Here is a 22,598-nt window from a genome sequence, read left to right as displayed (position 1 = left end):
GGAGGTGTCCGGAGGCTCCTGTGTACCCATGCTACCTACCCCGAAAAAAGCCAACATAGAAACTAACATTTCAGAGCTGAAATCAGCTGGAGAGAGACTATCACAGGTCAAACAGCTCCTTGGCAATCTGTGGTCACCAGAATTCTTTTATTCAAACTACCCTAAACAAAAATATCTTGATTCATTTTCAAGGGCCCAAGTGGTGTGCAAAGTGAGAAGACACACACTAGGGAATTTGATCCATACCCTTCCAAGTCTTTTTTTTTTTTTTTACATCTTTATTGCAGTATAATTGCTTTACAATGGTGTGTTAGTTTCTGCTTTATAACAAAGTGAATCAGTTATACATACACATATGTTCCCATATCTCTTCCCTCTTGTGTCTCCCTCCCTCCCACCCTCCCTATCCCACCCCTCTAGGTGGTCACAAAGCACTGAGCTGATCTCCCTGTGCTATGCGGCTGCTTCCCACTAGCTATCTACCTTACATTTGGTAGTGTATATATGTCCATGCCACTCTCTTGCTTTGTCACAGCTTACCCCTCCCCCTCCCCATATCCTCAAGTCCATTCTCTAGTAGGTCTGTGTCTTTATTCCCGTCTTACCCCTAGGTTCTTCATGATATTTTTTTTTCCTTAAATTCCTTAAGGTCACCCAGGAGGCATTCTCGATCTCTTCACCCCTGAGGCAGCACCAGATTGTCCTCTAGAGAAGGACTTCCTGACTATCAGGTCCCTTTTGTCTTATGGCTGAAAGGGGGTTGGGATCTGGGAAGGACATCTACCTCTGTGAGCTGCACACCAACTCCTGCTCACACAGCCTTGATTTCTGGTAAAATAGGATCAAGCCTCCAAAAGCAGACAGGGGAAGGCAGGCAATGCCTAGCAGCAGAGGTGTCCACTGAGAGGGCAGTAGGGTTTGCCAAGGGTAAGGATGGAGTCAGGACGTGTAGATGGTTATTAGAAGCAACTTATGTCGGGACCAGCTTGTGCTATGAGAGCACACCCTCCAAGGACCTGCCTCTCCCTTTCTTTAGGTTTTTCCTTTTTGAATATGACCCCCATGGGACCAAGAACCTGGTCAAGATTCTTGTGGAAACTGTCCATAACCCTCAGGTTTTCTTGAACAAAGCCCATTCACAAAATATTCTGTTAACAAGACCACTTTGATAGGTATATAACTAAACTATGATTTCATGGAAATGTTCTAGAAGACTTTCTATACAATTGATCATTTTTTTTATTAAAACTGTTGTTTAAAGTCTTAATTGTTTTAAAGAAAAAACAATGGGGCAATAGCTTATTATGAAGATACGAACAATCATTTATGGAACCCCTCTGTGTGAGGTGCTAAGGTACAAAGGTGAGTAAGCAAAGCCCATGCACTCAAGAAGTCTAAAATCGTGCTCTCTGGGTCCTACCATCTCTGCCTTTTAAACAAAGGAAGAATGGGATGCACCCCCTGGGAATCACTGGACCCAGGTCCCGCGACCACACCTAAACTGTTCCCACCTTTTAAATAATCCCGTCCTCCTGCTAGAGGCGTATTATCTAACTACTGCCAATTTCCGTGTCCCCTCTGGACGCCTGCAATAACTTCCTGCTGGTATCCTTCATTCAGGGTACCGGGGTTCTGGTAACTGTCCTCTCCCCAGCCCCTCCCTTGGTGACTGTCTTGAACTCACTCAACGCACTGTCCTGCCTTTGGATATCAGCACACCAGAAGGGCATCTCTAGCCCACGCCTCTCTGGGCTCCACCCCCTGGGCTGGCCCCTGGGGGTCCTCACCCTCCATCAGAGAGGTAGAAAGACTTGATTAGAAAGAAGCTCTGAGGACAAAGCCCCACTCCACCCCCATCCCTCTCCTTTGCTGCCCCATACCCCTTGGCTAGGGGCAAATTCACCTCTGCTCCACTTTAGCCCTGCTCTGCCTGGAGCAACATGGACAAAGGGTTTCGTCAAGTTCTTCCCTGCTTCTCAGACCTTTCTGCTCTCTGGGTCACAACCTCAAGGTTATTGTGGCGGGGTGGGGGTGGGGGTACGGTGGGAGCGGCAACCATCCAGTGGTGTAAGTTCTAAACTTGGAAGTCGTTCAGAAACCACCTTCTCTTTCATACCCATTATCCACTTCATCCATTTTTACCTACTTCATTGTCCCTCAGACCTATTTATTGCTCATTTTTCTCCACTGCCGTCACCCTCATCCAAGGCCATACTCTTTCAGTTGATAAAAGCAATGTTCACATACTGAGGTATGGGGCAGTCATTCTGGCTTCTGGCTTAATTTGATAGCCCGTTTGTGGCTATCACACCTACTTTATACATCTGCTTTAGTTATTAAAGGGTGAACTGACCAGAAGTAAAGAATGTCCATGTTAAAAATAAAGATGAAACGCCCCCCTTCCTGGGACACCCATGCCCGTGCTCCTTCCATGATAAGACCCCCTTCCCAGGCGCCAAGGCCATACTGACTCGCTGTGTGCGTGCCGATTTGGTTTCTTGAAAACCTAAAGGAATGTATCCCTGACTTGTTTGATGTTCTTTGTTCTGACAAGACATAAAACTGTGCTGAAAACCATGCTTCTCCAGAGCAGTTTCTCAGAGTAATCTAAGAAGCTGTCTTCTGGGCTATAGCCCTCAGCTTGGCTCAAATAAAACTCTTCTACTCCTATGATAGACTGTTTATGGTTGATTTACATGGACACAGGAAACGATTGAAAGTCTGATACTTGACAGTTCAAAGTAGACGAGACTCTTCTTTCCATCAATCCATCCTCTGCACCTCACCGCATGGCTTCTAGCCGTGCTGGCTTTCTTGTTATTCCTTAAACGCTGTGATGTCTCTGACTGCAGACGCTTTGCATACGCTGTTCCATCTGCCTGGAATTCTCCTGTCTCCCCTCACTGCTCTGACTAATCCTTACTCAGAGAAGACCTCCCTGATGCCAAAGACCTTGTGATTTTCCCATTCTCTACTTTTCCACTATGTTCCTTCATTTAGATATCTGTATGACTTTTTACATTAGCGTCCATTTCCCACACTATCCTGTAAACACTGTAAACAGAAACTGTATCTGTTTCATTTGCTATTAAATTCTCCGTAATTAACACAGCACCTGACTCTTGGTAGACAGCTAATTAATATGAAATATTAAGTAAATGAAGAATATATAGTAATTCAGAGCTCAGAGTCGAGAGCTAAACTATACTGTGTTTGAACCTTGGCTGTATCACTTACAAGGTGTACGATTTTGGATGAGATACTTGACCAAAGCTTCAGCTTTCACATCTTTTTATTTATTTATTTATTTATTTTGTGGTACGCGGGCCTCTCACTGTTGTGGCCTCTCCCATTGCAGAGCACAGGCTCCAGACGCGCAGGCTCAGTAGTTATGGCTCACGGGCCTAGTTGCTCCATGGCATGTGGGGTCTTCCCAGACCAGGGCTTGAACCTGTGTCCCCTGCATTGGCAGGCCGATTCTCAACCACTGCGCCACCAGGGAAGCCCCATCTGCTTTAATTATTAAAGAAAAGGGCACAGTGACCAAAAGTAAAGAATGTCCATGTTAAGAATAAAGATGAAATGTCTCCATTCCTGGGACACCAATGCTCGTGTTCCTTCCATAAGACCCCCTTCCCAGGCGCCAAGGCCATACTGACTCACTGTGTTATGTGGTGGTGGGTTTTCTTCTTATGTTTTTTTTTTTTTTTTTTTTCTGAAACCTTGACGGAAGGTATCCTGATTTGTTTGATGCTCTTAGTTCTGACATGACATAAAACTGTGCTGAGGGCTTCCCTGGTGGCGCAGTGGTTGGGAGTCCGCCTGCCGATGCAGGGGACACGGGTTCGTGCCCCGGTCCGGGAGGATCCCACATGCCGCGGAGCGGCTGGGCCCGTGAGCCATGGCCGCTGAGCCTGCGCGTCTGGAGCCTGTGCTCCGCAACGGGAGAGGCCACAACAGTGAGAGGCCCGCGTACCGCAAAAAAAACTGTGCTGAAAACCAAGCTTCTCTGGAGCAGTTCCTCAGAGTTGTCTGAGAGGCTGTCTTCTGGGCTCAAATAAAACTCTTTGCTATTCCTATTATAGATTGTTTACTGATTATTTTTGTTGATGGTAGCCTGGACACATGTTTAGGGTAGTGCCTAGCACACTGTATGAAAAGACATGATTTGCACATTGAAACCCCGACTAGATCCTGATTTCTGTTGAGGAAGGTTCCATGCCCTTCCATCTTTGTGCCCCCAAAACTTAGTAGATGCTCACCACCTGTCTCTGGGAGTGGCATGGTTAGGTAGTTTGCAGGGCCAGAGGGAATTTTATTTTGTTGGGTTTTATGTTTTCCTAGCCTTGTCTCTGCCACCCACCAGCTGTAAGACCAGAGTCAAATGCCTTAATCTCGATTTCGGTTTGCTTCTCTATGGGGATAATGCTAGCTCCTGCCTTATACAGGAGGTGTGAGGATGAAATGTGTTGATGTGTATAAAGCATTTAGAACTTAAGTGGGAAGCACCTGATAAGTGCCAGTTACTATTATTACTTTGCCCCAGAACAGCAATATTCTCTGGCTATGGACCCAGCAATGGCTTCCATGACTCCAAATAAGATACAATTTCAAGATACGTGGAAGAAGCCCAGGAATAAGATTTAGGGAAGCCAGGAGGGTCTTATTCTCAGGCCTGACAAATTTGGACAAGTCATGGTACTTATTTGGGTCTTATTGTCACCTTTGTAATTACGGGGTGGGAGGGAGGTTATATCAAGTCCTCCCAACCTGAAACCCAGGATATTTAGGGGCCTGTGAACGTGATAATGGAGGTTCTCAAGCTGCGCTGAATATTTCAGACCTAAGGGAAACCATATAAATATTTAGGAGTGATAAGTTCAATCACACTAACCAAATGTCAAGTTTCCCCACTTAGAAGAAATTGCATTAATTCCATGTAAGCACACTGTTTATTTAATACCAACTGGCAATTTGGGTTGGCAGTTACTTACCTTTACAGAATGAAAATAAAAGTAAAATTAAATCACCTTTTTAACTTAAAAGTGCTATTTCCCGGGGCTTCCCTGGTGGCGCAGTGGTTGGGAGTCCGCCTGCCGATGCAGGGGACACGGGTTCGTGCCCCGGTCCGGGAGGATCCCACATGCCGCGGAGCGGCTGGGCCCGTGAGCCATGGCCGCTGAGCCTGCGCGTCCGGAGCCTGTGCTCCGCAACGGGAGGGGCCACAACAGTGAGAGGCCCGCGTACCGAAGGAAAAAAAAAAAGTGCTATTTCCCAAGCAGACATTTTTTTTTTCAAAGCATGTGACCCATGAGTGAGAAGATAATAAAAAGGACCATTGGTAGAATACCGAGGCTCTCGGTGGACTAGATAATCTTTAAAGTCCTTTTTGGCTCTCATGCCCGTGGGATTCCTGAACATTTCTCTAAGGCAATCAACTCTAACAATTTATTTCGCATTTAATTTTACTCTGTGGCCTCAAGGGGACAATGTCCTGCTCTAAAATTTCAGGGAAAAAACACAGAATCCCCAAATGAGGATTCTACAGAGTAAAGCAGGGAATTTAAAATGCTGGAAAGGCCAGAAGACAGAAATGAAAATAAGTGTTTAAAAAGCAACGACAACAAAAGTTCAAATGACCTGGAATAGAAATGGCAATGGCCCTGGGAAAAATAACAGGCGCTTCTGTTCATCTGTAGGTAAATTCAGAGTTACTGTGTATTCCCAGGCTGCCATTACCCATCAATTTTAGGGATCACTGTAGGCCCAAGGTTCATGTGTGGTCAGGGTTTGGAAAATCAACAACAAGTTTTCTATTTTCAGAAACACTCCTTTTGTTGGATATTCAGGGCAGGCATAAAAGTGTTCTCAATCAAGTAACACTAGGATGCAAACCACAGACCCTGGGAGCAGGGGAGGTGGAGAATGGGCAAGACTGGAGAGGCAAGTGGACCAAAGTATTACATCCTCCCAAGATCACAGGTGCTGGTGGAGAGAGGATCAGTAATAACAATGCCTGCAGAGGACTTCCCTGGTGGTCCAGTGGTTAAGAGTCCGCCTTCCAATGCAGGGGACGTGGGTTCGACCCCTGGTCGGGTAACTAGGATCCCTCATGCTGCAGGGCAACTAAGCCCACGCGCTGCAACTAGAGAGCTCACGTGCCTCAACTAGAGAGAAGCCCGTGCACTGCAAGCACAACTAAGACCCGACACAGCCAAATAAAAAATAATAATAATGCCTTCAGAAAGCACTTTGCAAACAAAGTGCTATATAAACGGGTTAGTTCAGTTGAGTCTTAGGATGAACCTGTACTTTAGAGATTCTTACCCTCATCCCCATTTTACCACCCTGTGGAAATAAACAACCACCAAATGGGAACAAGAAAGGCTATAGCAAGACAGCCAGCCAACATCACCTGCATTTGGAGGAGACTCAAAGGCAAGCAGAGAAGGGGAGAGGAGCTTCATAATGGAAAAGGGGTAGGTTTCACCCGTGCCCTGACTGGAGGCTGTTGGCCTGGGGAAACTGCAGGTGGGCCACCTAGAATGGGACAGCCTATGTGATTGGTTAGGGGTACATATTTGGCTTTTTCTGGTTGGTCCTAAGTTGGAAACAGGGACAGAAATTAGGGAAGCTGTCAGCTATTCATCAGGCCTGGCCATTCGAGGCCTATTGTTACAGGGCTATTTTTTAACTTCCTGGGTTGTCACTAGAGAGGTGATCTGACTTCCTACAAGTCTGACTCACAGCAGGCAGGCTTCTGGGCCAGTTACTAGATATCAATGGGTTGGTTTTCTGGACTGGTTGCTGCAGGTTGTGGGTCAAAGTTCTACTTTTAGATATGTTCTGGCCATTGTCGATTTGTGTATTTAGTCTTTCAACCCTTAGGCGTGAGTCTGTACCAGAGAAAATTGGCCCAAATAGTTACCAACATCAACTCTCAGGGCCCTGGAGAGGGGCTGGGGGTACCTTCCGCACAGCATCCAACGCATCAAGACGCCTAATGGAAATGATCTCTTCCTCCTGTGAAATGTCCATACAGCCTACTAAGGCATCAACCATCTCTTTCAAAAAGTAAGATCATTATGTTGCTTTTCCTACTTACTTATTTGCTTCCAGACAATGAGTAACAAGTCATAGAAAATGATTCAATCAACAAATCACTGGTAGAGCTAAGTCTTCAAAATCCAGGAAAAAGTTCTCAAAGGGGCCTTTGGTAAAGTACCCTTGCAAACACTTCTTTCTGTAAAATCTGAACCTCTTCCCCTCTATCAACTGACCCCAGAGAGTCTGGCAGAACCGGCGCCTGAGTGGGGTGAAACATGGATCCGACCAGAGCAGCAAAGATCGTGTCCTCAAGGTCACAGCTGGGGTCACAGTGCCCCTTTCTGTTTGCTTGTGAAGGGGAGCAGAAATAACCCCTCCCCAAAATAAGCCACTTTGGCATATTGATTTTTTTAATGAAGCTACTTAAGAAACAGCAAGGTCCAAGAAGGATACTCTGACCATCCTTTATCCCCCTGAAAGCAGGAAATAAATCTCCCATGTAAAAGGCACCTTCCCTGTACCAGGAGGTAGACAGACATCCGTATCACCAAAGATACGGAATTCGGGGGGGGAGAAGCCTGTATAAACCAACCTTGTTATTCCTTCACTAATTTGCTACCCCAAGCCCAAAAGCCTTTGCCGTGTCAATTACTCACAAATTTATTGCTTTGCTTCTTTGTCTAAAAAGCATAAAAGTTGCCTGTTTTGGTCACCTCCCTGAGTCTCCTATCTTTGGGGCTCCCACATGTATGAAAGGAAATTTGTTCTTCTGTTCATGTGTTTTATGTCATTTTAATTATTAGACCAGCCAAGGAACCTAGAAAGGAAAGGTTTTCCTCCCCTACACCTGATGGATTACTCGCTAGGAGCTCAGATATCAGTGCAACATTCATGATTAGAATTTGAGTGGATAGAAAATAATCTGTGTTCAAAGAGCTAACTGTCAAATGTCTGTGAATCCTATTGTTTCGGACTCTCAGGATTAGACACTAAATGGCTATTGAATAAAGGGATACATCACTGAATAATTTCAAGAGGAAATAAAAAACCTCATTCTGTTCTCTCTGTTAATAGACAGCTGATGGAGGGCGGGACTCCAACGTGGTTACAGGATTCTGAGATCACATAAAAGCTGACTTAGGCCAACTGTCCTGTGTCTTAATAGGTTCTTTGGCCAGGGATGCACCCAAGAAAACACCTGCCCTCCCCCATTCTCATGTCTCCATCTGGTACCACCCATCCAAGCCCAAAGACCCCAGCTCACGTGCCAAACCTGCAGTAACGCCTTCCCTGGTCAGATGGCCCTGGCATGACTCACCCGCCATTTGTCTCCATGGGGCTTTGTACAAATGTTAACAGACACCTACACTGTGGCATCAGAGCTATTTTTTATACACTGTTAACCTCTCTCGTTATATTTAAGTCTCTTTAAAGCCACAGGTCTGTGGCTTATGTGTCTCTGTTTCCTCAGTGGGCAGTAAAGAAAAATCCACCGCACCATGATGAGTCTATACGCGAGCACCTCATTCTGTGATGCTAGACACAGGCTCAGAATCTGTGGACCCTGCCAGCTCTGCTGCTTGCTCCCTTTGGTCACATGCAGTTACCTTTCTCTCTCTGTTTCTTCTGTGACAACAAACAAGTACAGTTTTTGTCCAGTCTCTTTGATGATCATGTATTAATTTTTAATAAGACTGGCATCGATACGGCAGCAGAAGGAAAACAGGATCACAAGCCCAGGGAGAGTGTGGGGTGTGGACTCTACATCCTCAGCCTCTCAGCCCTCAGAGGGTGAGGAGTTTCTGTGTTTCATTGGCAGTTTTTATCACGGAGGGTCTCTGCCATGGGTGGATAAGCATATTCCACTCATTAGGAAAAGGGTCCCCTGGTGGGAGGAAGCAATATTTCTCTCATCAGTCTTGGCCTTGGCCTGGCTAAGGGAACCCCTTTGCTCTGACATTAAACCCTCAGAGCAAATTTCTAATTGTCATTTGTCTCCCTAAGTAAACATTCCCTCAGGAAAAAGTGAGGCTGATCAAAGCCCTGAATATTTTTGTTTGCAAGATGTGCACAGCTTTCATTATAAATGAACAAATGGCACTCTGCTTTACACACCAAAGGAAACTTACATTATGTAGAAAGCAAAGCATCTGATCTTTCTGACAGGTTTGCCCTTAGGTCATGTCTTCTGAAGGTGCCCGCCTCCCCTCAGCCAGCCTCTGTCTGTCTCAGCCCCTCTGTCTGTTCTTTTCTATGTGAGGTCCCAGCACAGTACCATCAAAAAGTCTCCCAACCCCATACTGGCAAGTTCTGGCAGGAAAAAAGGAAAAGACTTGCTTACATGTCATATTTTCTGTAATATTTAATGTGAACGATTTCAACTCACTTAGCTTTCCCACTAAGCTGGACATAACTGCAATTCCCAGACCTGCAAAGTTTTTAGCAAACAGAACAAATTATCCAAGGAGAACATGTGGCATCAGATACTCACATTCTCTGATCGGAGCCTCTTTGCGGGACACCCACCGTCCCTGGGGTGAAGCATGTAGTATAGTCGGACTTTACTGGCATGTTTTCGACTCTGGGAAGAAAAAGCAGAAGCAGATACTGTGAAAGGGAAGGCATTCTGAATCCTTGGACACATAGCCAGTGACTGCCAATGCCCAAAAGGACTTTGCTTAGAAAACACTTGAAACAACAAGGTTCTCACTGCAGAGCACAGAGAACTATGGTAAACCATAATGGTAAACCATATGGAAAAGAATATTTTAAAAAGAAGGTATATACCATACCATAGGTTGGTAAACCAACCTATGGTAAACCATAATGGAAAAGAATATTTTAAAAAGAAGGTATATATATGTGTAACTGAATCACTTTTCTACACAGCAGAAATTAACACTTTATAAATCAACCTGCACTTCAATTAAAAAATATTAAAACTGAAAAAAAAGAAAACACTTAACCAGGTTCCTATGGGTCCCATGGGGTGAAGTTTCAGATAGGTTAAGTGACTTGCCCAAGGTCATCAAGCCAATATAATTTCAGGATTAGAAAACAGAGTTAATGAAGAAAGGTGAAACCATTGGGATCTTTTTTTTTTTTCCTTTTTTGCGGTACACGGGCCTCTCACTGTTGCGGCTTCTCCCGTTGCGGCTTCTCCCGTTGCGGAGCACAGGCTCCAGACGCGCAGGCTCAGCGGCCATGGCTCACGGGCCCAGCCGCTCCGCGGCACGTCGGATCCTCCCGGACCGGGGCACGAACCCGCGTCCCCTACATCGGCAGGCGGACTCTCAACCACTGCGCCACCAGGGAAGCCCACCATTGGGATCTTTTAGCCTGGAGTGAATGTTTAATTGTCTTCAAAGGTAAGACCAGGTCAGCAGAGGGAATAATACAAGGATCAACTGTGATGAAGAGCTAGGTCCCCAGCCCCTCTCTCACTGCAGCTGCCCTGCTCTAACGAGCCAGGGACAACGCCGCCCTGGGATGGCGACACGCACACGGCACCTCCAACCAAAGCCTGATCAGAGCCAAGCTCCCCGCAAGCAGGCAGATGCAACTGAACGAATCAAGCCCCATCTCCTGCAGGCTAGCAGGACTATGAATTCCATCTATCCTGACTGCTCTGTGTCCAGTGTGGAGAAACCGACCCCTTCTTTATTTACTTATTTATTTTTTGCCTTTTCTGGGTTATTTTTTTTCTTATTTATTTATTTTTATTGGGGTATAGTTGCTTTACAATGTTGTGTTAGTTTCTGTTGTACAACGAAGTGAATCAGCTGTAGGTATACCTATATCCCCTCCCTCTTGGACCTCCTTCCCACCCCCCCATCCCACCCATCTAGGTCACCGCAGAGCACCGAGCTGAGCTCCCTGTGCTATACAGCAGGTTCCTACTAGCTGTTTTACACATGGTAGTATATATATGTCAATCCCAATCTCCCAGTTCATCCCACCCCCATGTCCACATCACCCCCATGTCCACACGTCCGTTCTGTACGTCTGCGTCTCTATTCCTGCCCTTCTTATTTCCATCTTTCCTCCTTTGCTGAAGTGAGAGCCCATCCAAACTCCCCTCACCTCTAAACAACACCGCAGTTCTAACTTCTAAGTTGCTACCTGAGGCAGGATGGTGGGCTGAAAACACCAATAAAAGAGTCAGAAGTTCAGAACCCCAGTTCCAGCCCTACCACTTTCTAGCTGCATGATATTGAACAAGTCGTGATATCGAACAAGTCGTGATATCGAACAAGTCGTGATATCGAACAAGTCACTTACTCTAATTTGTAGCCAAAACGAGTGTCACTTTCTCCATGTACAAAATGAACACAATGATATTTATTAGGGTTTCCATGAGAATCAAATGTGACATTGTATAGGAAACACTGTAATCCACATAACGCTAAACATCGCTCACTGCAGACTGCATCAGTCCTAACTTCGAGTTCTATGTGATCTCCATAATATGAATTCTCCTTGAATCCTTTGCTACCGGATTCCAAGTCCCCCATCCCCTTCCTTTACTCAGAGATTTTTTCCCTCCTTTTCCAGTCCTTGGTTCCACTTGTCATTCTTTACAATTGGGTTCTAGCCAATCTCCTGAATAATGGTTTGCCTTCATGGATTAGCCACGAAGGCAAAGTGATTTTCAGAGAATACACAGCAAATTGCATCTTGTTTACAGGACGTAGTGTAAATCCTTTCTGTCTGGTTCTCCTCATTTATCACTTTTTTAATTCCTTCATTTTTCCTGGAGCCCGAAGACTGTGCTTCCAAACAGTCCCTGGACCCTTCTAAGGTCTTTAAATGGGTTTTAAAGTGCTATCGGAACATGAAAAATACTAGAGACGTAAAAAAGTACTGAAGTGCGATTTTAAAATATATTTATAGTCCTTTCCAGGTTGTATCTTAAGTTTTGTTTGTTTGTTTGTTTTGATGTATGCAGGCCTCTCACTGTTGTAGCCTCTCCCGTTGCAGAGCACAGGCTCTGGACGCGCAGGCTCAGCGGCCATGGCCCATGGGCCCAACCGCTCCGCGGCATGTGGGATCTTCCCGGACCGGGGCACGAACCCGTGTCCCCTGCATCTGCAGGCGGACTCTCAACCACTGCGCCACCAGGGAAGTACTACCTTAAGTTTTAATCAAGGTTATCTGGAGTCTTGTTTGCCTGGAAGATTGGTAGGACAGAGAAATGGAACCCTATATGAACCCGTGTCAGGCGATTTCAACATCATTGTTTAGCTTCTGCATATTTTTGAGAATGATGCCATGCAAACTAGCACTTCTCCTTTTGCAGATAAATATGTTGATTCCTAAAATGTGTACACCTTTCCTACAGGATTGTGGGGTTTTTGGAGGTAAGGGGTAGTGGGAATATTAGGAATACTGCTATAGTCAAAAAAATAATAAAATTAAAAGAAGATGTCAAAATCTCCAGGACGGTGAACGTGGCCACAGAGACTGGGCTGGTGAAGAGCACACACAGACAGGTAGTTGGCGAAAAGACAAAGTGATAACAGCGTGAGCTCAAATGGGGCTGAAGTAGGTTTTCAATTTTGCATTTGTTACCATAGAAGAACTTCTTATCACAGTCCTTGCAGCATCAATCTACCCAGGGAACAAAATCATGGCAAAATTGGAAATCTCATAATGCAGCCTGTTTTGTGGTTGGGCTTTTTTTTCCTCTTTCTTAAAATAAACCATTTCTTTCAAAAAGACTATTTCCAGCAAAGACAGAGTTCACTAGGCTATTTACTTGCAGTTTGACAAAACTAGTAAAAACCCATTAGCTGGAAGATAAAAAAAAAGGGAGTAAAAGGGCAGCTCGGGTATGAAGCCATTAGTGATGAGCGATGCTGGGTTCGACGAGCCTTCTTCGTGATTTTGTTCATCAAAGGCTAGTTTTTCTCCTTCAGCTTCCCAGCCTCCAGGTTTGATGGAAGGACTGCCTTGCCCCAGTGTCTGGGTGAAAAGAAACAGAGTCTTGGCAAACACAATCTGATTGTAGATTGATGGGGGAGGCGTGCTGGCTCACCATTTAGCCGCATCCGTTCTGCCTGGTTCTCTTTTCCCCCTGCTGCTTTTTCCAGGCTGGAAACACGGCCTCCCCACCCTGACTTCAGGCAGGAAGTAACAACCCCAATGACAGTCCACTCCCCAGTGAGAGGAGCACGGAGTCCCAGTGAGTCTGATTCAAACCCAAAGCCACAAATCATGTTGGTTGACAAAGGGAAAGAGGTTCCCAGCAGAATGTTCCAGGTGCTCTCAGCTCGCCCTGCCTCAGCCCTGGAGCTCTCCAGCAGCCCTCCCCTTTCTTCCTGGTACACTCACCCCTTTGTCCTGACAGGACACCGAGTCACCTACTGCATCTTCCTCCAAATGACTTCTCTTAACTACCCTCCTCTCAGCTTCCCTTAACCATCTGAAATTGCTTGGAATTTGGCACCGAAATTCCATTCCATTTATTCTAAAAACAAAACCTTCCCCATAAAAAGTTACAGTTAAATTTGAGCAAAGATGTTCATTGCGGCATTATCGAAATAGGAACAAAAAATAAATAAATAAATTGGGAGACAGCTACATTTTTGACAACAGGGGATGGGTTCAAGCCGCCGTCAATGCCCTTATGTTCAATTGGAAATGGAAAAAAATGCTTTCTACGTAATGAATGTTGGATGGAAAATGCTAAACTCAGAATGGCTTGTATATATGTCCATGCCTCTCTCTCGCTTTTTCACAGCTTACCCTTCCCCCGATGACAATTAAATAAAAATTCATAAGTATACCAAGAAGAAGTGGCAAGGGAAAAGGAAAAAAAGCATGATTTATTAGGGTAGAAGGAGGCGGGATGGTTTTCCTTCTTAATTTTTATAACAGATTCATCTTTAACATAAAAATAATAATAACTTCACAATGCTCAAGCCTTTGTAATTCCTCATTAAGTCTACTTTATATGCAAAATAATTGTAATTAGTAAAAAGCATCACTGATCTGGAATGCGTTTAACATATACTGATATAACTGACCACATTTCCATCTACCCTTATCAACATTCAAAATGCATATTTTTTTCATTGCAATAATTGTTATTTAGAGGAGCCTACTTAACCCAAGGGTAGCACGTGCTACTTCAAAACCGAAAACTTGATTTTGGTACGTACAAATTCAATGGTAAATATGTGTACTTTTCACAGTGTGGTCACTTTAGCTTTCTGTGTGTGTGAATGGAGATTACAGCAGCGGTCCCCAGCCTTTTTGGCACCAGTGACCGGTTTCGTGGAAGACAATTTTTCCATGGACTGGGGTCGGGGAGGGGGTGGGAAAAATGGGACTGTTCCGGCGGTAATGCGAGCCATGAGGAGCGGCAGAAGTAGCTTCGCTGGCTTGCCCACTGCTCACCTCCTGCTGTGTGGCCCTGTCCCTAGCGGGCTGTGGACCGCTGGATTATGGGATGGTAAGTGCTGTCCAGACAACCAAACTGAGAAGCCCTGGAAGAAAGCTACTTCTGAAACTGACTTATGTCATCCAAATAAACACAAACAATAGCAAGCCCTTAGGACTTTTTCAAAGATGCATTAATATCTAAAATTTACACTGCTTTTAAGAGCTTAAAAAGCCAACTGAAAGGAGCTTAAAAGAAAAATATATATACCTTATATGTTAAATGTATACCTTACGGAGTTCCAAGAGGGAAAAGGACCATTCCTTTCAGGGGAAAAAAACATGAAAAAGGAATTACAATCTCTTTCAGTTGCACTCAGCATCAAACCCAGGTTCTTTCTTGCATTAATATTTGCATTTTAAGCAAAAGTCATTACTTTCATTCAAACCACATCAACTTTAAGTTTCCCAGATAGGCCAGAAATGACCAACTCTTCCATTTTAATTAAAGCCTTTGCCCCCATTGCTGGGCATTGTGCGTGGGCAGACCTATCTGCAGATTAGTTTCCTTGGCTGAAACAATCTCTTGGCACTGTAAGAAACAGTCTAAAGTGGAAATTCAGGCCAGCCTTCTCTTTGCAGGGATAAAGAACGAGACCAACCTCTATTTCAGATCTATTGCTGTGAAAGGAGAGGGCGAAACACATAGAAATAGAACGGCTCTCTGCTTCACCTAAATAACCATCTTCCATTATCACACATTCCTTAAAAAACTCGCAACTCACATTTGCTTCCAACAAGGCTACTGATTTCTGGTCTCATAAAATGTGGCGGTAACAAAGCAACTTTGTATTTGCATAATGTTCCTAGCAGCCTTCAAAGTCCTTTCACATTTATCCTCTCATTTTATCCTCCAATCACAGCTATGAGGCTGGCAGGAGATGCGTTATTTCAAATAAGCGTTAAGATCCATTGCTGATTTCCTAGTTAAATCTTCACCATCTTATTTCATCATAGGTATCTAATTATACCTCTTCCAGAAACCAGCTAACATAAGCCAAGAACTACAAGAAAAAAAGAAAACCTGGAACAGACTGATCATTACAGAAGAGTGATTCTCACATGCCACCAATTGTTGAGGTATTTACACTCGTTCTAGGATAAAGAGCAGCTGATTAGAGCAGAGACAAAACATACCAAAGGTTTAACTCCCCAGCTGCCCAAGAATGTCTGCGCGATGTGAGATGGGGGTTCCATCTCTCAGGAAGGAGGAGAGGTTGCCCTGGCAGATCCCCACTTAACATTCTGAAGTTGAGGTCCCAGGGCTGAGCCCCAGAAAAACTGGGGGGCAACTTCACTAGAAAGTCAAGGTTAAATGCAGATGAACCAAGAGAAACCATGAGTCTCGGAGATTCCCTCTGATGAGTAGGGCTCTTTCTCAGATTGGTGCACCCGGATTGGTTGGATACAGAAACCTATAGTGGAAGATGGACCAACTGGAAATCTAGGAAGAGAAGACTGACCCCCTAAAGAAAGGCTTTACCGACACAGAGAAGGAAGAAATAAAACCCCTCTGCCCAAGGCCCCAAGGCAAGATGTCCTACTCAGGCTGCTGGGCTACTGAAATGGTCTGTCATCCAGTCCTACAGCTGAAATTGGATCAGAACATCCTAAGAAGTTTGGGGTGGACTCTGAAAGGATCCAAGGCTGGTCCACACACAATGGGGACGTGCGGCAGGCCTTAAACTGATGAGTGGCGCACAGAAAAAAATTCCATGACACAAAAGAAGACATTGAAAAAATTCTCAAGGAAGAGACATCAAGGAATTTTATCTTTGCAAAATATTTACCACAATAAATAGAAGTAAGTTTTAAGTGGCATGTTGTATTGGGCCATTTAATTTCAGAAAATATGGACTGAGGATTAAAGCTCAAAGATGAGATAAGACAACTGATTAAGATCTGAGTTAATAAAGCTATTAAAAATATCACAGCTTAATGTGGAAGACCTTTCACAGCAGGGCAAGAGCAGAATCAATACTGCAGGTCAGTGTGAAGTCCAGATAGAGTCACTTCCTAGACTGCAGAAGAATTAGGATAAAGAAGTAGGAAAAAAATGATATTGGAGATCTGACATACGAAAGACCAGGACAAATATAGTGCAGCTTTAGCTGTAGAAAAAATAGACAAAACAATTGGAATAGGAAAAGACTCCCAAAATAGACCCAATAGTTTGGGACCAAAAAGAAAACTAGGAAAATATATCTAACTTTGTGATTGGAAAGTCTTCTAAACAACAAAGCAAAAGAAGCAGTACTGATAGATACAGCTAAATATATACATATACATATATATATATATATATATGTTTGTAATCTGAAATACATACATGTAAGAGGCAAACCACACAGTAGGAAAATACCTGCAATGTGTAAAAGAAAGCGGTCTAATACCTTTAAGATAAAGAGTGTTCTAACAGATTTATGAGAAACAATAATATTAAAATAAGCAAAAGATATAAATAGGAATTGTAGAAATGAAAATAGCTAAAAGATACATAAAGAGAAGTTCATCCAAATTCTACCTCATATTTGTTACTTTAAAATACATATGTATTTTCACCCATTAAATTGGCAACGGTTTATAAAATGTACATATCCATATCAGTGAAGATACAGGGAAACTAAGACTCTTGTACACAGCTAATGGGCATGTGAACTGATACCATCTTCCTGGATGAAAATTTTGCACTATATATTCAAAAAGCAAAAACTTGTTTGATCCAAAATGCTACTTGTTTGATCCAAAATGCTACTCCTACAAGTTCATTTTAAGGAAGCAATCGGAGACATGTACTGTCATTTATTTATAACAGTAAAAATGAGAAAATAATTTAAATCTCCTGAATGAGAGGGATAAATGTTATGACATATATATGATAGATCACCAAAACTGCCACTGACAAGCATATTCATAATATTAAATATTATGGCAGTTTTAAATATCTATGCAAGAACACTAAGAAAACAAGTCTGTTTCAAACCAGAAAATAAAAGATGCCAAATTGTTTAAACAGAAATATCTATGTGTACTATACACGTTTGTGTGCATAGACCTGGCCAAAGTCTAGGAAGAAACACACCAAAAGATTAATATTCTTTACCATGGATCACAGGTGACTTCAATGTATGCTTATTTTTGAATTTTCCAAATTCCTTAAGGACCTAGTCATTCCAGTAATTAGTGGGGGAAAAAAAAATCACAATTTTTAAAGCAATTATACCCCAATAAAGATGTTAAAAAAAATCACAATTTTAAAGGTTCATTCCAGTTTTGATGATTCACCATATTCTGTTTTACCTTAAGATGAGGACAGTGACATCACAACTTCTAACTCCTCAGAGAACACAGATTTTACACCTATTTTGTTCACTTGCATCCCCATCATTTAGCATCATGCCTGACACACAGTCAGTGTTCAAGAAAGGTTTGTTGATTGAGGGACTGATCACATGCATGAAAGAAAGAAGTGATCCAGAACCAGAGCCCAAGACTCCTGATTGTGTGGAAGTGTGTGTACGTCATGGCTATAGATTCCCTTCCACTCTGAAAATGAACTCAAACCCACCTCCCAGTTTTTACCATCCCTGAACCCCATGGGCAGGGCAGGTCCAAGAGGTGGAGGGAGCGTGAAGACCGGAGAGAATTCTGGCAACAGCTCCTGCAGGCATTTTGCAGACTGTACACATTAGAGGAAAACTCCCAAGGGGACCTGAGGACAGCTGAGCTTGAAGAAAAACTCCCAGGAAACCGAGGAATTGCTGCAGCTGGTACAGAAGTCCAGATCCAGAGCGAGCCCTCTTGCTGCAGCCATCATGACACATGCAGATCCAGGTGGTTGAGCAAGAGGAGGTTCGGGACTGGCAGAGCCAACTCCTCCACTGTTTCCAAGAATCCCAATCCACCAGACACTGGTTTAGTAAATCTCATTTAACGTGTGGTCAGACACAGGCTGTGGCCTAGGGCGATAGGTCACTTAGTTTATAATCATAGGATCACGGGCATTTGTGCTGCTACGGACTGAATTGTATTACCCACCCCCCAAATTCATATGTGGAAGCCCTCACCAACCACCCTCTCCCACGCCCCAGCATTATTGTATTTTGAGATAGGTAATTAACGTTGAAAGGGGTCAGAAGGGTGGGGCCCTAATCCAGTAGAACTGGCATCCTTCTAAGATGAGGACATGTGCACAGAGGAAAGGCCATGTGAGGACACAGCAAGGAGCTGGCAGTTCTGCAAGCCAGGAAGAGAAACTTCACCAGAAACCATGCCAGCACCTTGATCTTAGCCTTCCAGCTCCAGAACCGTGAGAAAGTAAATGCCTATTGTATAAGCCCCCACGCGATGCTATTTTGTCTCACAGCCCGAGCTGACTAAGACATGTGCCATCTATCCACACCAGGTGCTCTTTGGGGGTCTTTCTTCTTGTATACAGGAATCAGTCCCTTTCCCAAAAGCAAACAGGATAGCCTTAAAGTTTCTAGAATTAGGTCATTTTATTATTTTTCTGAAATATTTTTAAAAGAGCATTTGAAATGAGAAATGCTTATCTTAAACAAGTTTTGAGAAAAATGAATTTTTGGTGGAGAAAACCATATAGGGTCGGCTGGGCAGCATTCACGATTGTGTAAACATGTTCATACTAAATCCGTTACTTCCGTCTGCCTACACAAGTGCCTACATTGGTGCATTACAATTTTAAATCAAAGTCTTGCAACTCAAAAAATTACATTACCACCAAAGTACAGAGGAACAATTTTTCTGTTGTGTGAGGGCAGAGCTAAATATTTCTCTAAGATGTCTGCACATTTTAAGCATAATCACAGGAGAAATAAGAGAACGCTGGAGGATATATAATGCAGTATACCTCACCTAGGCCTCACTTTTGCTATTTGGGCAAATAAAACAAAAATAATTTCTTTTTCCTCCAGAAGCTCCTGTAAAGAAGTTAAAGTTAGAGATGAGAGAAAAAACAAAGCCAGTGAGATAAGTGATTAAAGTCAGAGAAGAATGGGTGATTTGAAGCAACAGAGCTACCAAAGCCTTCTGCAGTGTGAAAGCTTAAACACAAGCCAATCCTGCATGGTCATTTCCCAAGGCCTCTTGGTTTCTCTTATAAAATTCATGCCTGGAATAAGAAAAAGGTTAGCACTTTATAAAAACGTGGCTTTAGGAGGTCTTCCAAAATTAACCCAACCACTGCCAAGGGCAAACTCTTGTCTCCATCTCTCTGTTTGGAGTGAGGTTTGGGTGGTGGAGAAACCAAGACAAAACCGAGTCCCTGGTCTTCTGAAATAGATGACAGTCACCCAGAAAACCCAACAGGTAGGGCAGCAGGAGCAGGTTTAATGCGGCCTCATTACTCTGTGTAACATTTTTACATTTGATTTTCTTTTTACCCTATTATTTTATACTCCTTGGCATGTGCCATACAATTATTCTCAAACTGAACTCTGTTGTTATGACCGAATCCTCAATTTTCGTTATTTTTATAGTCCTGATCCATTCCCACTATGTACCTTTAAAAGTTCTGCACAGGGCTTCCCTGGTGGCGCAGTGGTTGCGAGTCCGCCTGCCGATGCAGGGGACACGGGTTCGTGCCCCGATCCGGGAGGATCCCACATGCCGCGGAGCGGCTGGGCCCGTGAGCCATGGCCGCTGAGCCTGCGCGTCCGGAGCCTGTGCTCCGCGACGGGAGAGGCCACAAAAGTGAGAGTCCCGCATACCGCAAAAGAAAAAAAAAAAAAAAAAGAAAAGAAACTTTATTTGCATTAAAAAAAACTTGTTTAAAAAGAAGAAAAGTTCTGCACAGAGCGGTTCCTCTATAAAAGCATGTTAATTACTTCAATAGTCAGGTGAGCAGAAGCTTTTTTGTTCTGTAGTCTGCTTTTGTTTTTATAGTCCCACTTGATTATTTTTGCTTAGGTTGGCTTTGCTTTTGGTGTCAAACCCCCCAAAAATCATTGCCAAAACCAGTCTCAAGGAGTTTACTCCCTATCCTTTCTTCTGGGAATTTTATGGTTTCAGATTTTATGTTTAAGTCTTTAACCCATTTTGAGTTAATTTTTGTGTGGGGAATAAGATAGTGGTCCAGTTGCATTCTTTTGCATGTGACTGTCCAGTTTTCTGAACACCATTAATTGAAGAGGCTATCCTTTCCTTTATTCTTGGTTCTTTTGTCGTAAATTACTTGATCACATATGCATGTAAAGGTTTATTTATGATCTATGTATTCCATTGATCTATATGTTTGTTTTTATGCCTATATCATACTGGTTTTTTGGGGGGTTTTTAACATCTTTATTGGAGTATTATTGCTTTACAATGGTGTGTTAGTTTCTGCTTTATAACAAAGTGAATCAGCTATATGTAAACATATTACCAAAGATTTGAAATATACTTTGAAATCAGGAAGTGTGATGCCTCTAGCTTTATTCTTCTTTCACAAGATCACTTCAGTTACCTGGGGTCTTTTGTGCTTCCATACAAATTTTGAAATTGTTCTATTTCAGTGAAAAATGCATAGGAATTTTGATAGGGATTGAACTGAACCTGTAGATTGCTTTGGGTAAAATGGACATTTTAACAATATTAATGTTCCCAATCCATAAACATGGAATATCTTTCCATTTTTGTGTGTTTTCTTCAATTTTTTTCATCAGTGTTTTGTCACTTTCAGTGTCCAGATCTTTTACTTCCTTGTTTAAATTTATTCCTAAGTATTTTACTCTCTTTGATGCAATTGTAACTGGGATTACCTTCTTAATTTCTCTTTCTGATAGTTCATTGTTAGTGTATAGAAACCAACTGGATTTTGTACATTGATCTGTATCCTGCAACTTTAATGAATTTGTATATCAGTTCTAACAGTATTTTTGGCGGAGTCTTTAGGGTTCTCTACATATAATATCAGACCATCTGCAAATAGAGACAGTGTTACTTCTTCCTCTGTGATCTGATACATTTTATTTCTTTGTTTTGCCTAATTGCTCTGGCTAGGACTTCCAATACTATGTTGAATAAAAGTGGTGAGAGTGGGCATCTTTATCATATTCCTGATCTTATAGAAAAAGCTTTCAGTGTTTCACCATTGAGTATAATGTTAAGATGTGGGCTTAGCATATATGGTCTTTCTCATGTGGAGGTACATTCCCTCCACAACCAGTTTGTTGAAAGTTTTATTATGAATAGATGTTTAATTTCGTCAAATGCTTTTTCTGCATCTACTGAGATGATCAAATGACTTTAACATTCATTTTGTTCATGTGGTGTATCACACTGATTGATTTGCAGGTTTTCAACCTTCCTTACATCCCTGGAATAAATCCCACTTGATCATGCTATATCATCCCTTTAATGTATTATTGAATTTGGTTTGCTAATATTTGTTGAGGATTTTTGCATCTATGTTCACGAGGAATATTAGGCTGTGAATTTTCTTTTCCTGTAGCGTCCTTGTCTGGTTTTGGTATTAGGGTAATGCTGGCCTCGTAAAGTAAGTTTGGAAGTGTTCCCTCCTCTTCTAATTTTTGAAAGAGTTTCCAAAGGATTAGTATTAATTCTTCTTTAAATATTTGGTGGAATTCACCAGTGAAGCCATCTAGTCCTGAACTTTTCTATGCTGGGAGGTTTTCAATTACTGACTCAATTTCTGTAGTCTCCTCAGATTCTCTGTTTCTTCATGGTTCAGCCTTTGTAGGTTGTGCTCTTCTAGAAATTCATCCATTTCTTCTAGACTGGCCAGTTTTCTGGCATTGTTTGTTTACAGTAGTCTCTATGATCCTTTGTATTTCTGTGGTATCAGTTGTAATGTCTCTTCTTCCATTTATAATTTTGGTTTTGAGTGCTCTCTCTTTTTTTCTTGGTAAGTCTGGCTAAAAATTTGTCTATTTTGTTTACTCTTTCAAAATACCAGCTTTGAGTTTCATCAATCTTTTTTTATTGTCTGTTTAGTCTCTATTTCATGTATTTCCACTCTGATCTTTGATATTTCTTTCCTTCTACTAAAAGCTTCTGCACAGCAAAAACAAAAAAAAAATCAACAAAATGAAAAGGTAACCTATGGAACGGGAGAAAATATTTGCAAATCATATTGCTGATAAAGC

The 22,598-nt window shown here is 42.8% G+C and overlaps 1 protein-coding gene across 1 annotated transcript in view; it reads right to left on the bottom strand.

Moving 5' to 3' along the window:
• Positions 1-22,598, bottom strand: part of ZMAT4 (zinc finger matrin-type 4) — a 254,765-nt gene that overhangs the window by 197,025 nt on the left and 35,142 nt on the right. The window contains exon 2 of the mRNA XM_060136440.1: positions 9,539-9,628. Coding sequence (XP_059992423.1) covers positions 9,539-9,628 — 90 coding nt within the window. The remainder of the gene's footprint in view (positions 1-9,538; positions 9,629-22,598) is intronic.

The sequence above is a fragment of the Lagenorhynchus albirostris genome, chromosome 21 (genome assembly GCF_949774975.1).
Source record: "Lagenorhynchus albirostris chromosome 21, mLagAlb1.1, whole genome shotgun sequence".
Taxonomy (NCBI): Eukaryota; Metazoa; Chordata; class Mammalia; order Artiodactyla; family Delphinidae; genus Lagenorhynchus; species Lagenorhynchus albirostris.
This window is presented reverse-complemented; position numbering and strand designations above follow the sequence as displayed.